The 19,520-nt window shown below is 43.2% G+C and overlaps 2 protein-coding genes across 2 annotated transcripts; one reads left to right on the forward strand and one right to left on the reverse strand.

Moving 5' to 3' along the window:
• The first annotated feature begins 476 nt into the window (after positions 1-476).
• fgl1b (fibrinogen like 1B) lies at positions 477-5,778 on the forward strand. The gene is made up of 9 exons (XM_080780060.1): positions 477-603; positions 716-813; positions 993-1,230; positions 1,452-1,611; positions 1,765-1,862; positions 2,046-2,134; positions 2,520-2,645; positions 2,761-2,825; positions 3,096-5,778. The coding sequence occupies exons 2-9, from the start codon at positions 751-753 to the stop codon at positions 3,274-3,276; spliced, it is 1,020 nt and encodes a 339-aa protein (XP_080636186.1). The 5' UTR covers positions 477-603; positions 716-750; the 3' UTR covers positions 3,277-5,778.
• Positions 5,779-5,955: 177 nt separating this feature from the next.
• On the reverse strand, positions 5,956-14,711 carry thsd1 (thrombospondin, type I, domain containing 1). The gene is made up of 8 exons (XM_080780009.1): positions 14,567-14,711; positions 12,050-12,170; positions 10,538-10,932; positions 9,323-9,968; positions 8,697-8,858; positions 8,057-8,462; positions 7,319-7,895; positions 5,956-6,840 (listed from the first exon to the last, which is right to left on the reverse strand). Exons 2-8 carry the CDS (start codon positions 12,102-12,104, stop codon positions 6,184-6,186), a joined length of 2,898 nt encoding a protein of 965 aa, XP_080636135.1. The 5' UTR covers positions 12,105-12,170; positions 14,567-14,711; the 3' UTR covers positions 5,956-6,183.
• Between the last annotated feature and the right edge of the window lie 4,809 nt (positions 14,712-19,520).

Consider the following 19,520-nt stretch of genomic DNA (forward strand, 5'->3'; position numbering starts at 1 on the left):
TTACCACTTTCACATCAAGTTCTGTTGCACACAGAACCAGAGCGCATTGTTTCTATCTTTCTAGTGTCTCGGCAAAAAATATCTGGAGTAGCTATGTAAATATTCCACCAGCCTATATGCTACTCTCATCGACCACATCTGGTTTCAATAACATCTGCATTGCATTCCCTATTGCTGTGATGGGGGTTGCCTCCATAAGTCCATATCACAAACTAGTGCACATACAGTGTAAACGATATAGTCTATATCCTACTATGAAAGATTTTCTATTGTGTTTCCTTAGTTTGCACAATAGCCTACATACTCATCCTGGTATGAAAGGAATGGAGACTTGGAGTGTGTGCTTTAAACACCTCTGCACACATGAGACACAAGTGTCCATGGGCAGATCTGGGATCATGTTACCCCTCCCACAATCATCAAGCCTGGTATGGGATGAGCTCCTAAAAACTGATCTGAGTTCAGCGTGTGATGAGGTCAATTGACTGGGTTTAATGTGGACCATGCAGAACCTGCCCAACCTATAAATAATACTGAAAATAAGAACACACTGTGATAGAAACACCTGGAGAAAATGGAAAGAAGAAGACTTATGGAATGAAGGTAGGCAGCCTGCGTGAGAATGTATTTGCCATTTTCTCCTTACTAATACAATTGTCAATGTTTTTATTTGATTCATAAACATACTTTTAAATATATTCTTCGTAATTTTCAGACTGATGTTGTGCAAGAGACTAATTCGTAGCCGTCATGTCAGTGCTGTTTCTGCTTGCCCTTGTGTGCTCAACTGCCTCTACACCCCTACAGCCCTCGGTATGTGGAGATTGTGGACCTACTAATGTTTTATTTTTATTTTGCGTTATCCTGTTCGTAAAAAGTAAAGTATAGTTTATCATCATTGTGTCTTAAATTAAAGTTGATAGACTAACTGATAAACAGTTCATCTGTTATAATAATATAACCATATATTATATATATCTTTTTAATTCTAGGACTGTGACCTTGCAGATATTAAACGCAGCATTCATAAACTGGAAAACAAACTCCTGATTGGGTCATGGCAGATTGAACATCTGCAAACACACAAATACTTCCTCCCCCTTCGGCTTGGCAATGACCCGGACTCGGACTCAAGCCAAGATTCTGGCCCCACCAGCAATGTCACTGGTGATGACAAAGCTGGGCTGGTGACCCTTCCACCTGCAGGAAACATAGTTGTCTATGACAAAGGTGAGAATGTCAGAGTGACATTTCAACTCTCTTTCAATATGCACAATAGGGCTCTCTTGCAACCTCACATGTGTCGATGTAGATCGGCTATTTTCAAAATGTCAAAATTGTAAAAGTCATAAGGTGTAAAGCGGCGCACAAGACACTGTAGGGGTAGTCTTATTATCTGGATTATTTGTGTATGTTTTTCAATCTATACTTTTAAAATAAAATCTTTCTAGATTGTTCTGAGCTGTACGACCGAGTGAGACCACAGAGTGGTTTCTACCGGATCAGGCCCAGAGTGAACCATGAGCCGTTTTTGGTTTACTGTGACATGGAGGATGGCGGAGGCTGGACTGTGTTTCAGAGACGACGCCATGGTAGAGTGGACTTCAACAGGTACATCAGTCACTCCATCACTTCTCGCTCTCAACACAGCAAAGTGAGGTCCCATGTCTGCCTCTGGACAGACAACACCTCGCCTGCTGGCCTGAGTTTGAATACAGATTACAGATTTTTTTTGGTATACATAACTCTTTCTTCTAATTTTAGGGACTGGGTGGACTACAGAGATGGATTTGGTGATTTTAAACAATGGAACGATGAGTTCTGGCTGGGGAACGAACATATTCACACTCTGCTAACTGAAGGTTCCTTTCTTATTGGCAATTTTTCTTGAGATTGTCCTTGTTTTCTTTGTAATATAAACTGTTTATATTACTTCTCAATCCTCTTGAATGGTGAGTGGAACTGGTGTTGAAGTGCACCAACAATACAGGTTGGAGAATGTACAGACCGTACATCTGGCATTCTGTTTGCTTTTGTTGTTGAAGGTAAGAACCTTGTGAAGATCGAACTGATGGACTGGAATGGTGAGAGAAATCATGCTTTTTATGAGGACTTCAGGATCTCTAATGAGGAGGTAAGACACAATTGTTTGAAGTAGAAAGTTATTTGAAAATGTGATGCCTTTTTGAAGAGAGGTCCTTAATTTGTTGAATTTATTAACCTTATTAACCTGCTGTTTTGTTATTATTGTATGATGGATGAGTCGGATAAATATATGAGAAAATGAAAGGAAGGCGTGCATTGCAAATATGCATTGCATTTAGTAAAGAATTTCTGAAATAAATTTCAATATTGTATGTATTCAGCGTAGCGTTTAAAATGTGCACAATATCCACTTACATAGCTGTAGTAATGACTTTTAATTATATAAGTGTCATTTATTTTTAGATGACAGCTGTCTCACGGCCTCCAAAGTTTCAATCTCCACCACTGTTTGCTTTTGTAACCCTTCCATCCAGGATAAATACCGTCTCCGGTATGGGCAATACAGTGGCCGAGCAGGAGATGCTCTGACGGGAGGAGCGGGCATGCTGGACCAGTGGTCTGGGTGCCTCAGTGGCATGCAGTTCAGCACCAGGGACCAGGTTAGTGAGTGAGGAATATCCCCTGGCACCGAGTGGCACTGTGGAACCAGCAACGATGAAGTTGATGATGGACCTTGTTGTTTTGACGACTATAATGTTGTATGATAATTAACAGGATAATGACCGCTACATCCAAGGCAGCTGTGCCCAGGAGAATAAGGCTGGCTGGTGGTATAACAGGTGAGATACTTAGAATCAAGCCCATTGGCAATGATCAATTTGTACAAAACCCTGATGGCAGTGTTGTCTGATGGAACTGTTTGCACAGGTGTTCATTTTGTAATTTATTTTATGTAATTGACCAATTGGAATGTGATTTTTCTATCCTGTTGTGCACCTTTTGGGAATGATATGTATCTTGGAATTCTTTGCTATCAATCAGATACTGTGCAGCAGTTGTTATTTATGAATGCCTAGCTCACTGCGTGTACAATGTGACCCTACCTACAGATGTCATGCTGCAAACCTCAACGGGAAGTTCTACCGTGGTGGAGACTACAAGGGCGAGTTGGATAATGGGGTGGTGTGGGGGACCTGGAAGGGCCTTTGGTATTCCCTCAGACACACCACAATGAAGGTGCGCCCCCTGGTGTTCTTAGACGGCATGGGAAGTGGAGCAGGAGATGACTGAAATAGTCTTATTTCTAGATCTCACGTTGAGTGTAACCCTTGCGATATGAAACAGAGTGCATTATTATAAATCAGAGAAATGAGGACATTACATGTTATATACTGTGTATGTTTTATTTTCATTTATTTACCCCTCATTTGCATCGCTAAATTAAACCTACATAAGCTTATATAAAAATATAAATATACTTTTGTATATTGCATTTCATTGTATGCACATGAATTATAAAGTAGTAGTATGATATATGGATTGAACAATAAAACAAAAAGCATCTCGTTAACAATGCTCCTCCCTGGTGTTTGTTCGAAATATTATCACAATTGGTAACTAGCTCCGTTTGGAACCTCAATATCTACACTGCTACGCTTTAGCTCAAAGATGAGGTTCCGTCCCGTGATATCCCTGCACAGGTCGAAATGGGGTCGAGCCGTCCACAAACAGTGGATTAAACCCTTTTCGCAGTATTGTTTCCTAAAAGTAAACATATCAGAACCGAGATACAGTTGATAAACTTAAGGCCGGCACTTTTAAGTCTGGGGTAAAACAACTGCTTACAAAGCAGTTGTTTGTCAGCCAGTACCATGTTTTCCCTAGTTTTCCCAATGCAATCTTACGGAAGCAATACTGCGCATGCGAACGGGGGTTGACCAGAACACATTTCTTATTTAAAGCCTGATTTAAGCAGTTGTTTCACCCCTGACTAAAACGTTTACGTGCCGGCCATTCATTTATCAACTGTATCTCGGTTCTGATAGGTTTACTTTTTGGAAACAATACTCTGAAAAGGGTTTAATCCACTGTTTGTGGACAGGCTCGACGCAGCTAGAGCCCATTTCGACCTCTGCAGGGATATCACAGGACGGAACCTCATCTCGGAGCTAAAGCGTAGTAGCGTAGATAGATATTGAGGTTCCAAACGGAGCTGTTGGAAACTGTGGCTCTACTATGCTACTATGTAGAAAGGAATCCAAAACCATGTAGTAAAAAGTGGACAGATGATTTCACCTCCTAAACTATACATTCAAATTGTCTCTGAACAGTGTGTGAGCATGTGATCATAATGACACAGGAAAGAGCAAGCTCCACAATAGTCTTCCCTTCTGTATCATCGCTGTTGGACAGAAATCTGATAAATAAACGGTGTCAAAAGTACATTGAACTTCGGCTGTTTTCCCTAGTGGTTCATTTGAAAGTAAGTCGTTAAGTGTGCCTGTGGGTTTGACAAATCTATTTGAGATAATTCCACACCCACAATGCAAATGTATTTGTGCCCATGGAGTGCACAACTTTGTGCGCAGGTTCAGGTGGTGCTTTGTGGCCATGATACGTCACTGCCTTGACCTCTGCGTTTTCAACCAAGCTCTGTGGCTGTTCGACTACTGGCCAATCACAGCGTGGCTTTCCGAGAACTGCAGTGAGCACGAAACACTCACTCTCCCTGTTTTTTACCTACCTCTCTATCCTTGCTCGATTACAGAGTGAACACACAACCTGCCCAGCACGGACAGTCAGTGGCCAAAGACACATTCGTTGTTGGCCCCTGGTGTTAAAAGTGCACAAGACCTTGAATATAGCACTAACATAGTGAAAGCTATATTACTGTTGCCAAAGAAACATTTGTTGAACTAGAAAAAGAAAGAAATCACATTTGTTTCAAAATGTATGTATACATTATGTAACAATATCTTATCACTATATCAATATGTCGCTGTGACATATTTTCTCCCAAATAATTTCTTTGGCCCATTTTGTAAAATACATTTAGGAATGTATGGCATTTCTTTATGCATAGCAAGAACAACAAATATTTAGGTGTGCCCAGAGTCTCGGTCTTGTTTCGTCAGAGATGACGAAACAAGACCAATGCAAAGTAACACTTGCCATCAGGTAACCTAGTGCAGAGAGAGTTCCACCAAGGCACAGGAGTACAGTAACTGATATTCTTTTTAACGTTTTGATGTTGCTACATCTTTGTCAGCTTCATCTGACGAACGGTTTCTGAGCTGTAAATAATAGAGAAGTTTATCCAGTGCCTTTAATCTTTTTACTGCTATAAAGTAGTTCCAGACATTGAATTCTCATAATGGGTGTTGATGAAGATGCATGAACCACATGATTACGTCATTACTTTCAATGGGTCTGTCTGGTGGTGTAAAGATGCTTTTTGTGACACTAATTTACTACACTATACAGTGACTGTATGTATATTTTAGCAACAGAAACGTGGTTAATAAATATACAAATAAACATTTTAAAATGTTAAAAGGTGCAAAGAGGGTGTGAATGTTTTACGGTTGCTTTATTGTACATCTTACCAAATAAGAGAGATTAAAAAGTGTTTTGCATACACAGTATGTTTTGACTTTTGAGGCTGCTAGAAGTTTTCTTTATAACTAAATGTAGCCTACTTGGCACATCGGGTATAAAAATGAAAATAATTATAGGTTCTTGTTTTAATTCAATTTGGATTTATTTTATGAAACTATAGAACTCATACGTCTAAAATTACCCCATAGGGTTCGATCTCCCAAAATCCCAACCCAATCCCATATGATCCCCAAGGATGTGTATGGCGCTGTGCACACTATTAAAACGAAATCGCTCTCTCTGTTCCGGGGGGAGAGGGGGGGCAGAGCAGCTCGAGATTCATTTTCAAGAGCTGCTCTGTGAAACCCTGCAGTGACTCCCATTGAAAATGAATTGCGAGCTGCTCTGCCCCCCCTCTCCCCCGGAACAGAGAGAGCGATTTTGTTTCATTAGTGTGCCTCAGCATGTGTACTGTACATTGTGTGTTATAGGCTTGTGGTTGTTTTGAGAGCATAAGAAAGATACTTACAGTATTATGTTCCCCCACACAATCATTTTCATAATGTCTCTACATTTAAATAGTGTTGTTTCTAGTTGTCCTCACCCACTATAGGAAAGGTCCAGGTCCATCATCTTTTGCTCGGCCTCACTCAGCCCATAGGGGGAGCCACCACTGCTGCTGTAGTCCATAGAGTGGCAGCGACCTTTCCTCTTCTCCGAGGACGCTATGCTGAAAGTAGAGCTGCGCTGGCGCCCCATGTGGCCGGGGGCAGCAGTGCAGGACTGGGCCTCCTTCAATTTACGGGCCAGGATGTTCCTTTGGATGGGAGACGGGCCGCGGCGACTCCAGTTCTGCTCGGCCCGCTCTGTGCGATCCAAACCCAGGAGGCGGTCCACACCAGGGGGGCCACCGATCCCTGAGGTCCCCCCAGCTCCGGCCCCACCGCTATCACCTCCACCTCTATTCCCACCACTCTGTCGCCTTGCTCGTTCCCCAGTGCCATTGAGGATTGATTTAGTGTGCAGATCAGGCACAGAGACCGCTGCAGTGCTTGTCCCCATGTGTTTGACCTGGCCGTTGATACACGGCCCAGGCATATCCACCCAGGGCTTTCGCAGCTCATTTCCATTGGGTCTGGATTTGGTGCTGGGCCACTCCGACACACCTTGCTCTGGAATGGGGTAGGAGGGGAAGTGGGCATTCTCCCTGATTCCTTTGGTCCTACAGCTTCCCTCGGGGAGGGTCCGGGAAGCCACCTGGAGAGGACAAGGTGAACAGATGTATAGGTCAGTAGTTTACAGACATGCTGAATTACATATTAGCAAGTAATGCGACGTACTATGTAGGTGGCAAAGGTAAGGTGATTGGTTGAACTTGTGTATAACCGTGGGCTGTAAGCTACTACCTGGGCATGATATGAGTCAAAATATTTTCACACTTTTAGTATAAAGATACTGATACTATAATGTTATTTTAGGGTATGTTAAAAGGGTGTATTCATATTATAATACCCTTGATGGAAGTTCTCTAGCTAGCACAACCGAAATCAATAGGTCACCAATAACCTGAGCAATAACGATTTTTAGACGTTTGTCCTTCCAATGACAGTGAATGCAAATGCCACTTATCTGGTTCCTCAGTCACAGAAGCAACAGATTTATATTTGCACTTAAACCATGCCCAGGTAGCCATATAATCCAAGGTTCATTATCGCTTTAAGTTTGAATAGCTAACCTGGGTCATGCTCCTCTCTCTGAACTGTCTGGAGGTGGCAGAGGGTGGTGGCTGATGTTTGGGGTCATTGAAACTAAAACTAGAAGCCCGGCGAAAATTCTGATTCCCCCGATGGGGGTTTCCAATTCCCGTCTCACTTCTCCCTCCCCTAAGTCCTCCGAACCCACTCCTCTCCACCATTTCCACCCAGTCAGCCGTGCGTTCATGTCGTTTTGAGCTCCCCCCAGGCCCAAAACCAGGAACATTGGGCACTAGGACAAGCTCCACCCTGGGACTCAACCTGTCCGGTGTGGACCTAGAAGTCACCATCAGCGTCCTGGGTTCGGGGAACGGTGCGGTGATACGGAATTGACTGAGATTTCCCTCCTCCTGGAGGTCCAGCGGGACGGAGGTGCTGGCGGACAGCGCAGATGCAGAGAACGCTATGGGGGTGGTAGGGGCAGGGGAGTGTGCAGGGGAGGCCGAGGCCTCCAGCAGGGTGTCATTGACGGGGCTGGAGGAGACGTGGTACAGCAGGGTTGCCTCCTTCAAACCTTGCTTCTTCATTTCCTTCAGCTGCTGCTGAGCCAGGCGGTACCTGCGGGAGAGGTTTACCAAAAGACTGTTAGGTGATGTTACAAATGCCATCCATGTGCTAAACACAAAATTGTTTGTGTTGAAGTGTACTTTTCTGCACAGTGTGATATATATGGTATATGTATTGTATATGTGTACATACAGCCAAGATTCTATACCAACCCAAAAATAGGTGGAAGCAGTTTCTGCCCAGAGGGAGAAAGCCTCTCTGGATCCTGCGGCAGAGCTACAACCAGAGGCTGTGAAAGAGGCTGACACGCGAGGGACAGCCTCTCTTTCTCCAGCCCGCCTTGTTGTCCCTGGCTGTCTGACAGACTGGGCCTTTGGAGGCTGTGCCCGCAGATTGATGCCTCGTCAGAAAGTTTGCGTCCTCCGGGGGAATGCATGGATCCTCGCCGCACAGAGCTGCATGGTGGGGTTTGGCAGACCTTTCTCCATACAGTGACCAGGATGGTAGCCAGAATCACGGCCAGACACAGGGAGATCCCAATCACTGCCACCAGGTTACCTCCTAGCAGAGAACCACTGACAGCCACGGGGGGCAAGGATGGGGAAGGATGGGGCAAAACTGAGGGTAGGAAGACAGACAATCGTGTAAAAAGCTCTGATTCCGTTTCAAAATAATAGCCTAATTAATCTCTTCTTTGTTAAAGCTGGCACACACATCAAATCTGTATAGAATAGACAAAATGGAAATGGCAAAAATAACCGAATTAAAATCTCACAATAGGATGTAAATTACAATGGATCTGGGGAAAAAGAAAACAACAAAAAATGACAGTAAAGAAAATAAGCCACTGACCCGCACATTCCTCCAGGGAGCATAGAGACTGCTCCTTCACCATGCCTGTGCACTGCAGCCCTCCAGCACCAGAGGGCAGCAGACACTCGCGGACTCGCTCTCTCACCCCCTCTCCACAGCTCACACTGCACACGCTCCAGGGCAGCCAGGGGCCCCATGACTCTGTAGTCAGATTGATAACCAATCAAACTGAGGATTATTTAGTAACTAACTGAACGCCACTAAAGATGGCCAAAGACAGTTGCAAGTGAAGAAACTTTGTTGCAGCCCTACGTGCCAGCCGGCGTAATGGAGAACTGACTGTCACATTAAAGGTAACAGTGCCTTTTGTAGTCGTAGCTCCCACTCTGTGGAATGGTCTAAACTTAAAGCCCAAACCAACACCGGTAGGGAATCCTTGGGACAAAACCGTTTTAAGGTCAACCACACCAATGTAACTCATTGCAACTCAATGAGTTGCATTGGTGTGGTTGAACGTAAAAACAGTCTTGTCCCGACCCTTTGGTGTGGTCTGGGCTTAACACTGGCATTAAGAAAAGCACTCAGTTGATTCCTTCAAAAAGCTGCTCATTGCTAATACAGATGTCGTCATAAAGGAAAATAATGGCCAATATGCTGAATCTCACCTGTGCTTCTGTGAACCACCAGGCAGGTCTGTGCTGGGCTTGGAGAGCGGCTGAAGTTAAACACAAACCGAAAGCAGTACTTATTCCTTCCTGGGTAGAACACAGAGCAGTTAAACTCTGTCTCGTTTTCCCCCTGCGTCAGCCAATTAAAAGCCAGCGGCGGAGAGGGGGGCTCCTCGGATGCAGTACCCCCTGCCCCCGTCCCGGACAGACCCACGACCCCCGTTGCAACCCCTCCGTCCTGATAGAGCAACACTTTCCCGTTGATGTGAGCGCAGGGCGGGGTGACCAGCTTGATGGTCATCGCTCCCTCACACCCAGTCCTGTACGTGTTGGCGTTGTCCACCAGCAGCTTGTAGGAGAAGATACGGGACAGGTAGAGCGGCCCCGAGCTCTTCACCTCCTGGGCGGTGTGCGGGGACCGCAAAGCCACTCGTATGAAGTCTTTCTCCGTGAACGGGAAGGCGCAGGGCAGCTGGACGCTTTGAGATCGGACGGCTGTGATCGGGTGGCGCGTACGGACTCGGACCTTGTCGATGCTGTTTCTGCCGATCTGGTTGTACTCCATGTAGCTGACTTCCAGGAAGAGGGCGGTGTTTGGGACGGATGAGCAGCCCTGGAAGTGTTCATTGGTGGATATCCCTACCTGGTGGGAGGAGAGAGAAGGATGGAGTTAGGGCTTATTATCTGTATATCCATATCATGATATGAGACTATTATTGGTATTTTGGATAGTCATTTCTACGTAATTTCTATGTATGGTAACTTGAAAATGTCCAGAACCTGTGACGTTCTGTGATGTTTTGTTGTTGTTGTTTAAGTTTCCAGAACCAGAACCACCCCTGAAGGGGGTCATCATAACAAATAGTGATTCGGTTCTGAGAACCATATCTGAAACCGAGCCAGAGCATAGTTTTTATGGAAACAAATCCAGATCTATGAAATATATTTCATGGCATGACATAGTTCACTTAGTTCTTGTAGTCAATAATGATATGGCATGAGTGTTGTATTTCCCTTGTTTTAATCACTTCAGCCCTATATCATTCTTTGTGCAACTCTACACTGCCGTTCACACCAAGTGCTGGATGTTCAGTTCAATGCATTGTAAATGGTCTGCAATCAGTAGAAGCAGTAACATCAAATGCTTTAGCGATCAGACAGTGTTCCTCATAGCAACACTGTAGTGTAAAGTATAATAATGCAATGTCTTACTTGGAAAGATCCTGAGTGGTTTCCAGCCCTCTCCACTGCTATGTGAAAAGTGGGCCACTGCACCTGCAGTTCAGGACTCCACCAGTAGGTGGTGGTGTCCGTGCTACTGTCCCCTGACCCATTAACACGAGCGTTTGTGGCTATGCTGGTCCACCTCAGATGGAATCGGAATGTTCCGGCGTACAGGAAGCAGGAGCAGTTGAGCTCTACCCTCCCCTCCGATTGGTTGTCAGGGAGGGCTCTGGTCAGCAGCGTGGTGTTGGTTTCCGTGTCGACCAGAGAGAGGATGACATCGTGGACGTCTGTGGCGTTGCGCTCTGTGCTGTAGTCCACAAACACACTGGCGTTACTGAGGGCAACGTGGAGGGAGGGCCACAGGCTGAGCCCTGCCATGGCTGAATGGACACACAGGCACACAATGAGACACATTTCAGGGCTACGGTAGTTATCAAACTTTTACATTTCAAGGACCCCCAGTTTGGTATGCATTAGGCCACAGTCAGACCCCCATAACGCCTGAGAGTGTACAGATGGAACCAAAGTATGGACCCACTCTAAGAGTTAACTATCAATAATGTATTAACCACTGCATTGTGGCACAAACGTCAAGTTTATTTTGTCCAAACTGGGCAATTTGTACTAGAAGCATAGAACAAAAACGGACAAGATACCCACAAGATCCAGCTCAAATGGAACCAATTGGACCTGTAAGGGTCCATTTGGTTCCATTTGTACACTCTTGGAGTTAAAGACCCATTAGGGTCCATTTACTCAGACCCAACATTGAGAACCATTTTGATTTGAATTTAGAAAAGCAATCATAATAAAACATTATAATCAGCGATTCAAGGATTTCACAGTAAAGTCCGAAGACTTATTTCCACTGAGGTCCTCTCACACTGAATACTTAAAATACAGTGTGTTATAGGGACTACACAGTTTAGATTGATCCAATTACAGAAATCTTAAAGTTTGACTCACACTGCTCATTTTATATCGTCTGAGGTTTTTCTGTGCTTTAAGGATTGTGTTCGCTTTGATAAAACAGTCTAATAGGCAGTACTAAGTATACACCCATTCTATCAAGGCTATTTGTTTTCCTGTTTCTCTTTACTAAGTACTGCGGCCTATACGTGATTGTATCTCAATGCAATGCCACGCATTGCTTTAAACACCATTGTTCAGATACTGTTGTGTTACTCACATCCTAACAAAGCAAAGGAGGGTGTAGGCACAGGAAAAGACTGACCTGCCATTTACCTCCACCCCCCCCCCCCCTTTCCATTTATAGCTGAACCTTTCTCACCAATTTGAGTTTGTAACACAGGTGCATACAGTATTTTTAGATATTGCTACGCCTTTACTATATTACAACACAAGTTTCAATTGACAGACAAGAAAAGACACTTAGATTGCATAGTAATCATGCAAGAGAAGTTTAAATTGATCTAATTTTAGGGAACACACACGTGCGTTTGTGTGTGTTTATTTCAGGTAACGTAAGGCACTCACCATATCCTGTGAATAACAGCAGGAATGGCAGCAGTGAGACAGAACCCTGTGGCATCCCGATGGCGTTGCCTCTTGAGTTCTCCTACACCACATGACCCTCCTCATCCACCATCCCACAGCTCTGGGAATCAACAAGGACACAGTGAGGATAACCAGTTTAGTTATCATGATATACGTAGCTTAAATCAGTGGTTCTCAAACATTTTCATGTCAATGAGCCCCAAATTGATATTTATTTGGCCCCTGTATTAAAATATTTTTTCCAGGGGCCCCAATTAGAGAACAGTTGAGTTATTATACATTTTTGAGGGGCGCTATGCCCAGAGTAATCTAGTAAGAGAGTGGCGCCCCGCTTTGATCGCGCCGCAAAGCAGGGTGCTATGGGCTATATTCCAAACATTGGAACTATCCCATTGAGATAGAATGAGCACTTCCACATTCCATGGTTACAATGAGAGTCAATGCTAGTGTCGCCACTCTCTTACTATATTACTCTGGCTATGCCCAGCTTTCCGGGTTTGTCTAAACACAAACATTGAAGATAAAAGTGAAGACTGATAAGTGAGGACGCAAATTGTGATTGGCGAGAATGAGATGATGCATATGATGAGATATTGTATCTCAAGGGGTATTCCAAATAAATAATTTCAATATATATATATATAATATATGATATGTACCCCTCACTTCACACGGGTGTGATCTTTATTAAAAGTGTCACCCCTCACTTGTGTGAAGTGAGGGGTGCTCTTATCATCCTACATCAGCTAATCAAATCATCACATTCTGTGCTACAGACACACACAAAGCTGTGCATAGGTCAAAAATAGCAGCTCTACAAGCTCACGTCACGTGTGTCACGTGTCACATTGCAATGCTATGTGAGCTTGTACGCAGATCGGCTATTTTTGAATAGCCTAAATATGAAATATAGGGTTAATGTAGTTAAACTGATTTGGATACGGTGCTAGCAAATTTTACTGGGGTCCCCTGGAAACCCCCTCAACAACTCCTGGGTGTCCCCGGACAACACTTGAGAACCACTGGCTAAAATGTTGTGTTTTCACGGTCTTAAAGGCTGCATCACGGTCACATTACTGACGGTAATTTCTAATGTAATGTGACAGGCTCATTTGAATGTCATTATCGCCCATGCCAATAGCTGACACTTGTCTAAAGTGACATACGATGATGATGAAGCAGGTGACCTGTGACCTTTATAATGGCCGTCTCAACACAATGTTGGCTACATAGCAAATTACAAGCATAGCAAGTGTGCATTCTTTTATATACCACATGAGCCACAGGACAGCTAGAATTGTGTTATCCACAGCAGTGTCTTCTTCTGCCTTTGTCTTTGCTACTGTATACAGTAGGTTCAGAAGTGCACACAAGTGCAACAGAAGGTCTTCCACCCACCCATCATTTATGACCATTGAATGCTCAGGATGTTGCCAAAACACAATGGAAATGTTTTCCGTCATTGTGTTTTTTCCATCCATGCATGCAGTGCTCGTATCAGAAACAATATGCTGCCAGAATAACTTCAAGGCTAGCTTGCTGTCAGCCACACTGACTTATTCTTTGTTTTGGAAGATTAATTAATCGAAATACTCTATATGAACATAGACCACACTTGGGATGATTCAGCTCTCCCAGCTATTTAATTTGAAAATTCTAATTAAATACAAAAACATTACAGCCTAATGGCCAAATATTTCTGCCAAACGATACTTTTGTAGATTTCCATGGGACCCCACGCATGTTACGTAGCCTAAAATCCTCTGTTATCCCCAGACAGTAACTGATCCAAATAGATCCATATAGCCTTAAGGGTCCAACTGCAATGGGACATTTTTCCACTCTCAGTGAATCAGTGTTAAATGAACACTGACATTTTTGACTGTGTGTCACTGTGTGTGTACACCAGAAGTGAGTGAGTGAGTACATAAACTAAATGCATAAAGTATATCAGAAAGGAAACATTTGGCCTGTTTTCTAATTTTTCTTAGTCATCATTCAAAGTTGAGCATGGAGGAGATGATTAATTTTCACATTTTACAACTTCATAATAATTTACATACCCATAGTCTGTGGGATATCCAGCCTATATGACTCAAATAGAATCAATTGTCTTTATTAAGTTACAGAAGGCTATATGTTTCCATCCTTGTCAGAAACTATCTCGATGTTCTTGGTGACTTGATAGAAAACCAAAATCAGTGCTTGAACATCTGGGTTTAATAAAAAATCATTCATTAACACACTGCGAGGGTGTAGGCTATGGGGATACAAGGTGACACCATGCACGCAACTGCTTATTTATAACACGTCTCACGTCTCTTATGCTATGTCTTAAATCTATTAAGTTTATCCCATGGTTTTGTCAGGAAACATCTGCCCTACGCTCAAGTTGTACTATACAGAGAGACTATACAGTTGACACCCCTTTCTCACCGGGTAGCTAATTATCTTTAGCCTTACAAAGCTGAAAAAAAGAATAGTGAGTCTACTTACATTTCCTCTAGTGTCAGCGCAACATTATTCCGCTCGACTTTTCCCATCTACTGTTATCATCATAACGATTAAGGAATAGGCTACTAAGGATTGATTAAACGCATGAATGCGATCTATCTCAGAGTGATCAAGCTTACTGCGGGGCAGCAATATGACAGAGCTCGCCGCGTATGTCGGAGGAGCGCCTGTGGTTAAAGAGAGCGTGTGAGAGAGACATGAACGCGCATTCTGAGGATACGCTGTCTTGACCACCAATTACATGCTTATTGAGCTAAATTTGAAGCGGCATGCAGCATTGTCTGATGTATGCTAGATGTCTGCCAGAAATTTCAAATATATGGACGTAAAGGAACATTTGATTCAAAGTAGCTAAGTGGAAGATTTAATCAAGATAAGCAAATCCCAAAATGGACTTTGGCATAAAACCTGAATGGGCATGGTGACAGAAATTTTCAGAATATTGCCACCTATAAAATGCTGCTGCTGCACCACCAAGTGCAGTGTGAGTGTCAACAAAAATAAAGAAGTTGGAAAAACAAAGTAAAGCCAAATCAAACAGAAAACCAAAACTAACCCCATTCCCTCCTGACCTGGGGGCACTTATGGGCAATACAAACAGTGCATTATAAGGCAGTGAATCACTGAGGAGCATCGGGATTTATCTTTACAGAGAAGCAATAACACACGGGGTCATCATAAGGTTAATGCACAGGTGCTTGTTGTTGTTGCCTGGGGGGAGAAACTGACTAGAGAAACACGTGAGGCAAGATGGATGGCTAAATGACAAAGCAAATAATTCTCACTTATTTGTATGACAGGATGTTTCAAAGTTACATTGATGGATTGATTGGGCTTTTTTCTCACAGTTTGCAGAATGGGTATACATTTAGAACAAAGTCAGTACAAAAACTGTAATTGCTTTGTGGAAGAACCATGATAAAGCATTTACACACTTTACAATGGTCCACGTTTTTCAATTCATCTGAGTACATAGCATATGGGGATGGTACCAGTATTTTACAAGTCATTTGAATTGTAGGCAGTACACCACTGGTTCTCAAGGTGGGGCATCGGGAACCCCCAGGTGTCCTAGGGGGTTCCAACTTCCAGGGGTCCTTAGCAAAATGTGGAATAGTTTAAACACTTGAGCCCTATATTGTTTTTAGGCTATTTGTGTACAGGCCTGTTTATCTACAAGCTCACAACCCGATGCATTGTGAGCTTGTAGATCTGATATGTGTGTGTTGACAAATCTCTTATGGGGTTGGCACCAAATCTTTTAAAATTGGGGTCGGTCTGCAGCCTAATAACACATCATTTGGAGGCCTTAATTGACATGAAAAGGTTTGGGAACCTCTGATCTATATAGACACATGAGTGCCAAGAGAAACATTATGTGCCAAATGTATGCCATATGAGGCAGAGAAATAAAAATGTGTTATGGTACATTGAATGTGGCCTAATGAACGTGCCATAAAATGCTTGTGTAGCCTATACTGGTACAGTCTGTACCGATTGATATCTCTCACAATTAATCTGTGCTTCACTCTCACGCAGGCTACATAACCTGAATGACAAGTTGACTAAGTTATAATCCACTGACAACAAACTATTTCAGGTTTCAAAGAGATAGGATGACACTCAGGGTGTCAGTCAAGACTTGAATTAACCTGACAATGCACTAGTGTGCGTGTCAGCTCCGTCTTGGCGTGCTTGGACAGGGACGATTGCATGTAGCTACAGCGAATGCTCCCCTGAATTAAGTTCATGGTCGTGTGTATGAATGTTATTAGCATGCGATGACCTTGGCACTGAGCCAGTGCTCAAAGGTTTCCTTTGCGCCAATTTGAGTCCATCAGCCATCAATAGGCGAACCACATGGCAGGGTAATCTAATCAGTACAGTTCTGCAGACCCTCATGTTCAAACCAGGGAAAACAGGAAGCTACTGTATGGCGGAGGAGTGGAGCTGCAAACCCTCTTTACTGCTCAGCTCTGTGCACAATAGGAACAAAGGGTTTGGCTAATCTCTGTTTTAAGACGCTCGAATAGAGAGAATTAGGCGACTTAAAAAAAAAAAAAGACTCTCCTAGGTGATGACTTCCATGCCACACATATTTTTTTTCTTTTTAACCATCTTCCAGTGTTCGGATCAAATCTGTCCGATTTACAACTTCCCTGAATCATAAATATTGTGATTTTCATCTGATTGCCTCAAGACTTAAAGGCGATTTCCTCCACCACCACCACCACCACATCCATTGAGTGTTTGGATTATTTTTTGTCACACTCACACCTTTGGTCTCAAATGACCGGCCTAGAGCATGAGTGGGTCAAACTACATTATGTTTATGTAGCAGATGGAATACATCCCCCTACACACAACCAGTGCTCATACATAGCCACAACCCCATCATCCCCCGGACCCCCACCATCCGGATCCGTTCCATCCTTTCATCCATTCTCGTGCTTATGTACACCTTCCATAACAATGTTGTGTTCATTACAGGATGTATTTATTGTGCCTATGTGATGCCCCCCAGAGTAATGTATATGTTCTCAAAGACCCACAGTATATCGCCTAAGGCAAGCATTCTTTGTGACTTGTCATTTTACTCTGCATGTGAACACAATACTACAGTTTGTCTATTAATACAATAACTAACTAAAAAGTCTCTATACGCGTGTATGTACGTACGTCTGTAATCCACGTAACTCGGAAACAGTTGGCCCCACCGACTTCAAATTTGACACACATGCACAGGGAGTAGACTGCCCACGTTGAGTCCGTCGCATCGCCGGTTCTGGACAGGGCCTGAATTAGCCAATTGATCACACCTGACCATCCCTGATGATAACAGTGTCTGTACGACGTATACACAAGAATGTTACGAATGGCTTTTGATGTCACATGGGTGGACCATATCACAATATGTGGACCTCTATGGAGGGCTGCTGCAGGTCATGGAAAAGGTCAGGGAGAGAAGGAAAAGCCTGGCAGGGCACTGTGTCAGGCAGCTCCAGAACTGGTGGCAAGCAAACTGACACTATGGGAGCCAACCCAGGGCACAGCTAGGAAGGGTAAGAGGCGCACCACCTATGTCACACTGTGGCTTGACAGTGGAACTAGCAAAACCGCTGAAATCAAGACCCTGATGCTGGATAGGAGGGAGTGGAGGGCAGTGACCCAGGAGTCTGCAGTTGGTGTCGACTAGTCGGCACGCTCACATCATCATCAAAGCTATAGTAAGACACTCTTGGCAATATTTACTTTCACTGACACTCTTGTGTCATACGTTTGTCATATGTTAGATCCCTACACAAAGGTGGCTTGTCATACACCTCAATTGAACAGGAAAGGTGTGCTCAATAGAGCACAAGTCTTTGTCAGGAGGCTCGCCAAATAATAACAGTGATAGTGATGTATGCGGTTAAATTCCTACCTACAGCCACGAAAGACAGCATGTGATTACCATCCTCTACTGTCCTCCTCCTTCTCTCTCATACACATTCATTGTCTGTCTACCTCTCTTCATCATACTCTGTCTGAAGCATGTGATGACGTTTTGGGGATGTGCGTGAGAACGAAACGGCACATGGTTGGGGGGGAGGGGGTTATAATAAAGGTTCTGATTACATTATCATGGTGAAACCAGAGGAGATGGGCTATGTGGAGACAAATCTTTGGACGGTAAACACATTAGAACTAAGTAGTGTTGCATGCTGTCATCACTAGTACAAACCTGAAGTTACAAAGTTATAGCCTAATACACTATGTGGCAGTGAGATCCTGCACATAATTGTGAACATTTCTATCATTCAAATTTCTCTTGTGATCAGCAGTCTTAATATTAATATTAACACTGCTGATCACAAGAGAAATTGTGATTGTCAGTTAGTAATTGTCAGTTATGTTTGTATCACCAGGCAATCAAAAGTTGTGATATGCCTCCCTAATGCAAGAAAGTAAGATGATTGGTTAGTTCTTATCCATAGCCTGGTGGGACGATTGCTCTCAGATAATGAAATATTAAAAAGAAAATGACCTAGTTGTTAATGACTAATTGGAAAGATATTGGAGGTTTCGTCCCTGCTGTTAGCATGCACACAGCACAAGACATATGACGCTGATGGCCTGGTATGCAAGATTAGCTGCTGACATACGGGTCGAACACATGATCTCTTGGTGGAGATCACCAACAGCAGCAGTTTTACAGTAGCAATGCAATTTATAGGCATACTAAAAAGTAAGAAACATTGTAGAATTACTTTTAGCAAGATTCTCCACCGTTGCAATGTGTTGCCGACTGAAGTGATGATGTGTTTGGTGTTGTAGAGCAGATTTGGCACATTATTGTGTATTGTCTTGTATGCCTAGCATTAACAAACATGGGTAAAACCATCACATTGAAAGGTAGTTTTTAGGGAGACATTTCCATAATTCTATTTCGGGCATGCCATTACTCATTATAGGCAAACATTTTCAAAATCTTACCAAATAAATATAATAACTTGCTGGTCTACAAGCTTTAGCTTATATTTTTGCTATTTGTCGTACAACATTGGTCATATATAGCAGGGATACTCAAATAGATTTACCTGTGGGCCACATTACAAAAATGGCAAGGGGCCAGGGGCCAGTAGATAAAATTACGACATTAATGATACTTGATAACTTCTCTCTTTCAATTGCTTTATTTTCGCAAAATGTATCAAAGTACAATGTGCATGCACACAATATGTAAATAAATAAATGTGTTACATTCTAGCTGTTTCCATAACTGCACAAATTATTGCACATAACATGAGTAGCTGTTATAATAACATAATAACATAACATGAGTAGCTCTTTGCCTGCCTGTCTGTCTGTCTGTCCATGAGTAGTTATTTGTCTGTCTGTCAATGAGTAGCTGTCTTACTGTCTGCCTGTCTATGAATAGCTGTCTGCCTGCCTG

The sequence above is a fragment of the Protomyctophum bolini genome (genome assembly GCF_963924005.1).
Source record: "Protomyctophum bolini genome assembly, chromosome: 13".
Classification (NCBI taxonomy): domain Eukaryota; kingdom Metazoa; phylum Chordata; class Actinopteri; order Myctophiformes; family Myctophidae; genus Protomyctophum; species Protomyctophum bolini.

Excerpts from the sequence above, each read along its gene's own strand:
- fgl1b (XM_080780060.1), top strand. The coding sequence starts at position 751 with ATGTCAGTGCTGTTTCTGCTTGCCCTTGTGTGCTCAACTGCCTCTACA. Across the intron at positions 814-992 it reads CTACACCCCTACAGCCCTCG|GACTGTGACCTTGCAGATAT; the intron begins GTATGTGGAGAT and ends TTTTAATTCTAG. Across the intron at positions 2,646-2,760 it reads AGTTCAGCACCAGGGACCAG|GATAATGACCGCTACATCCA; the intron begins GTTAGTGAGTGA and ends GATAATTAACAG.
- thsd1 (XM_080780009.1), bottom strand. The coding sequence starts at position 12,104 with ATGCCACAGGGTTCTGTCTCACTGCTGCCATTCCTGCTGTTATTCACA. Across the intron at positions 9,969-10,537 it reads ACCACTCAGGATCTTTCCAA|GTAGGGATATCCACCAATGA; the intron begins GTAAGACATTGC and ends TCCTCCCACCAG. Across the intron at positions 7,896-8,056 it reads CTGCTTCCACCTATTTTTGG|GTACCGCCTGGCTCAGCAGC; the intron begins GTTGGTATAGAA and ends CCTCTCCCGCAG.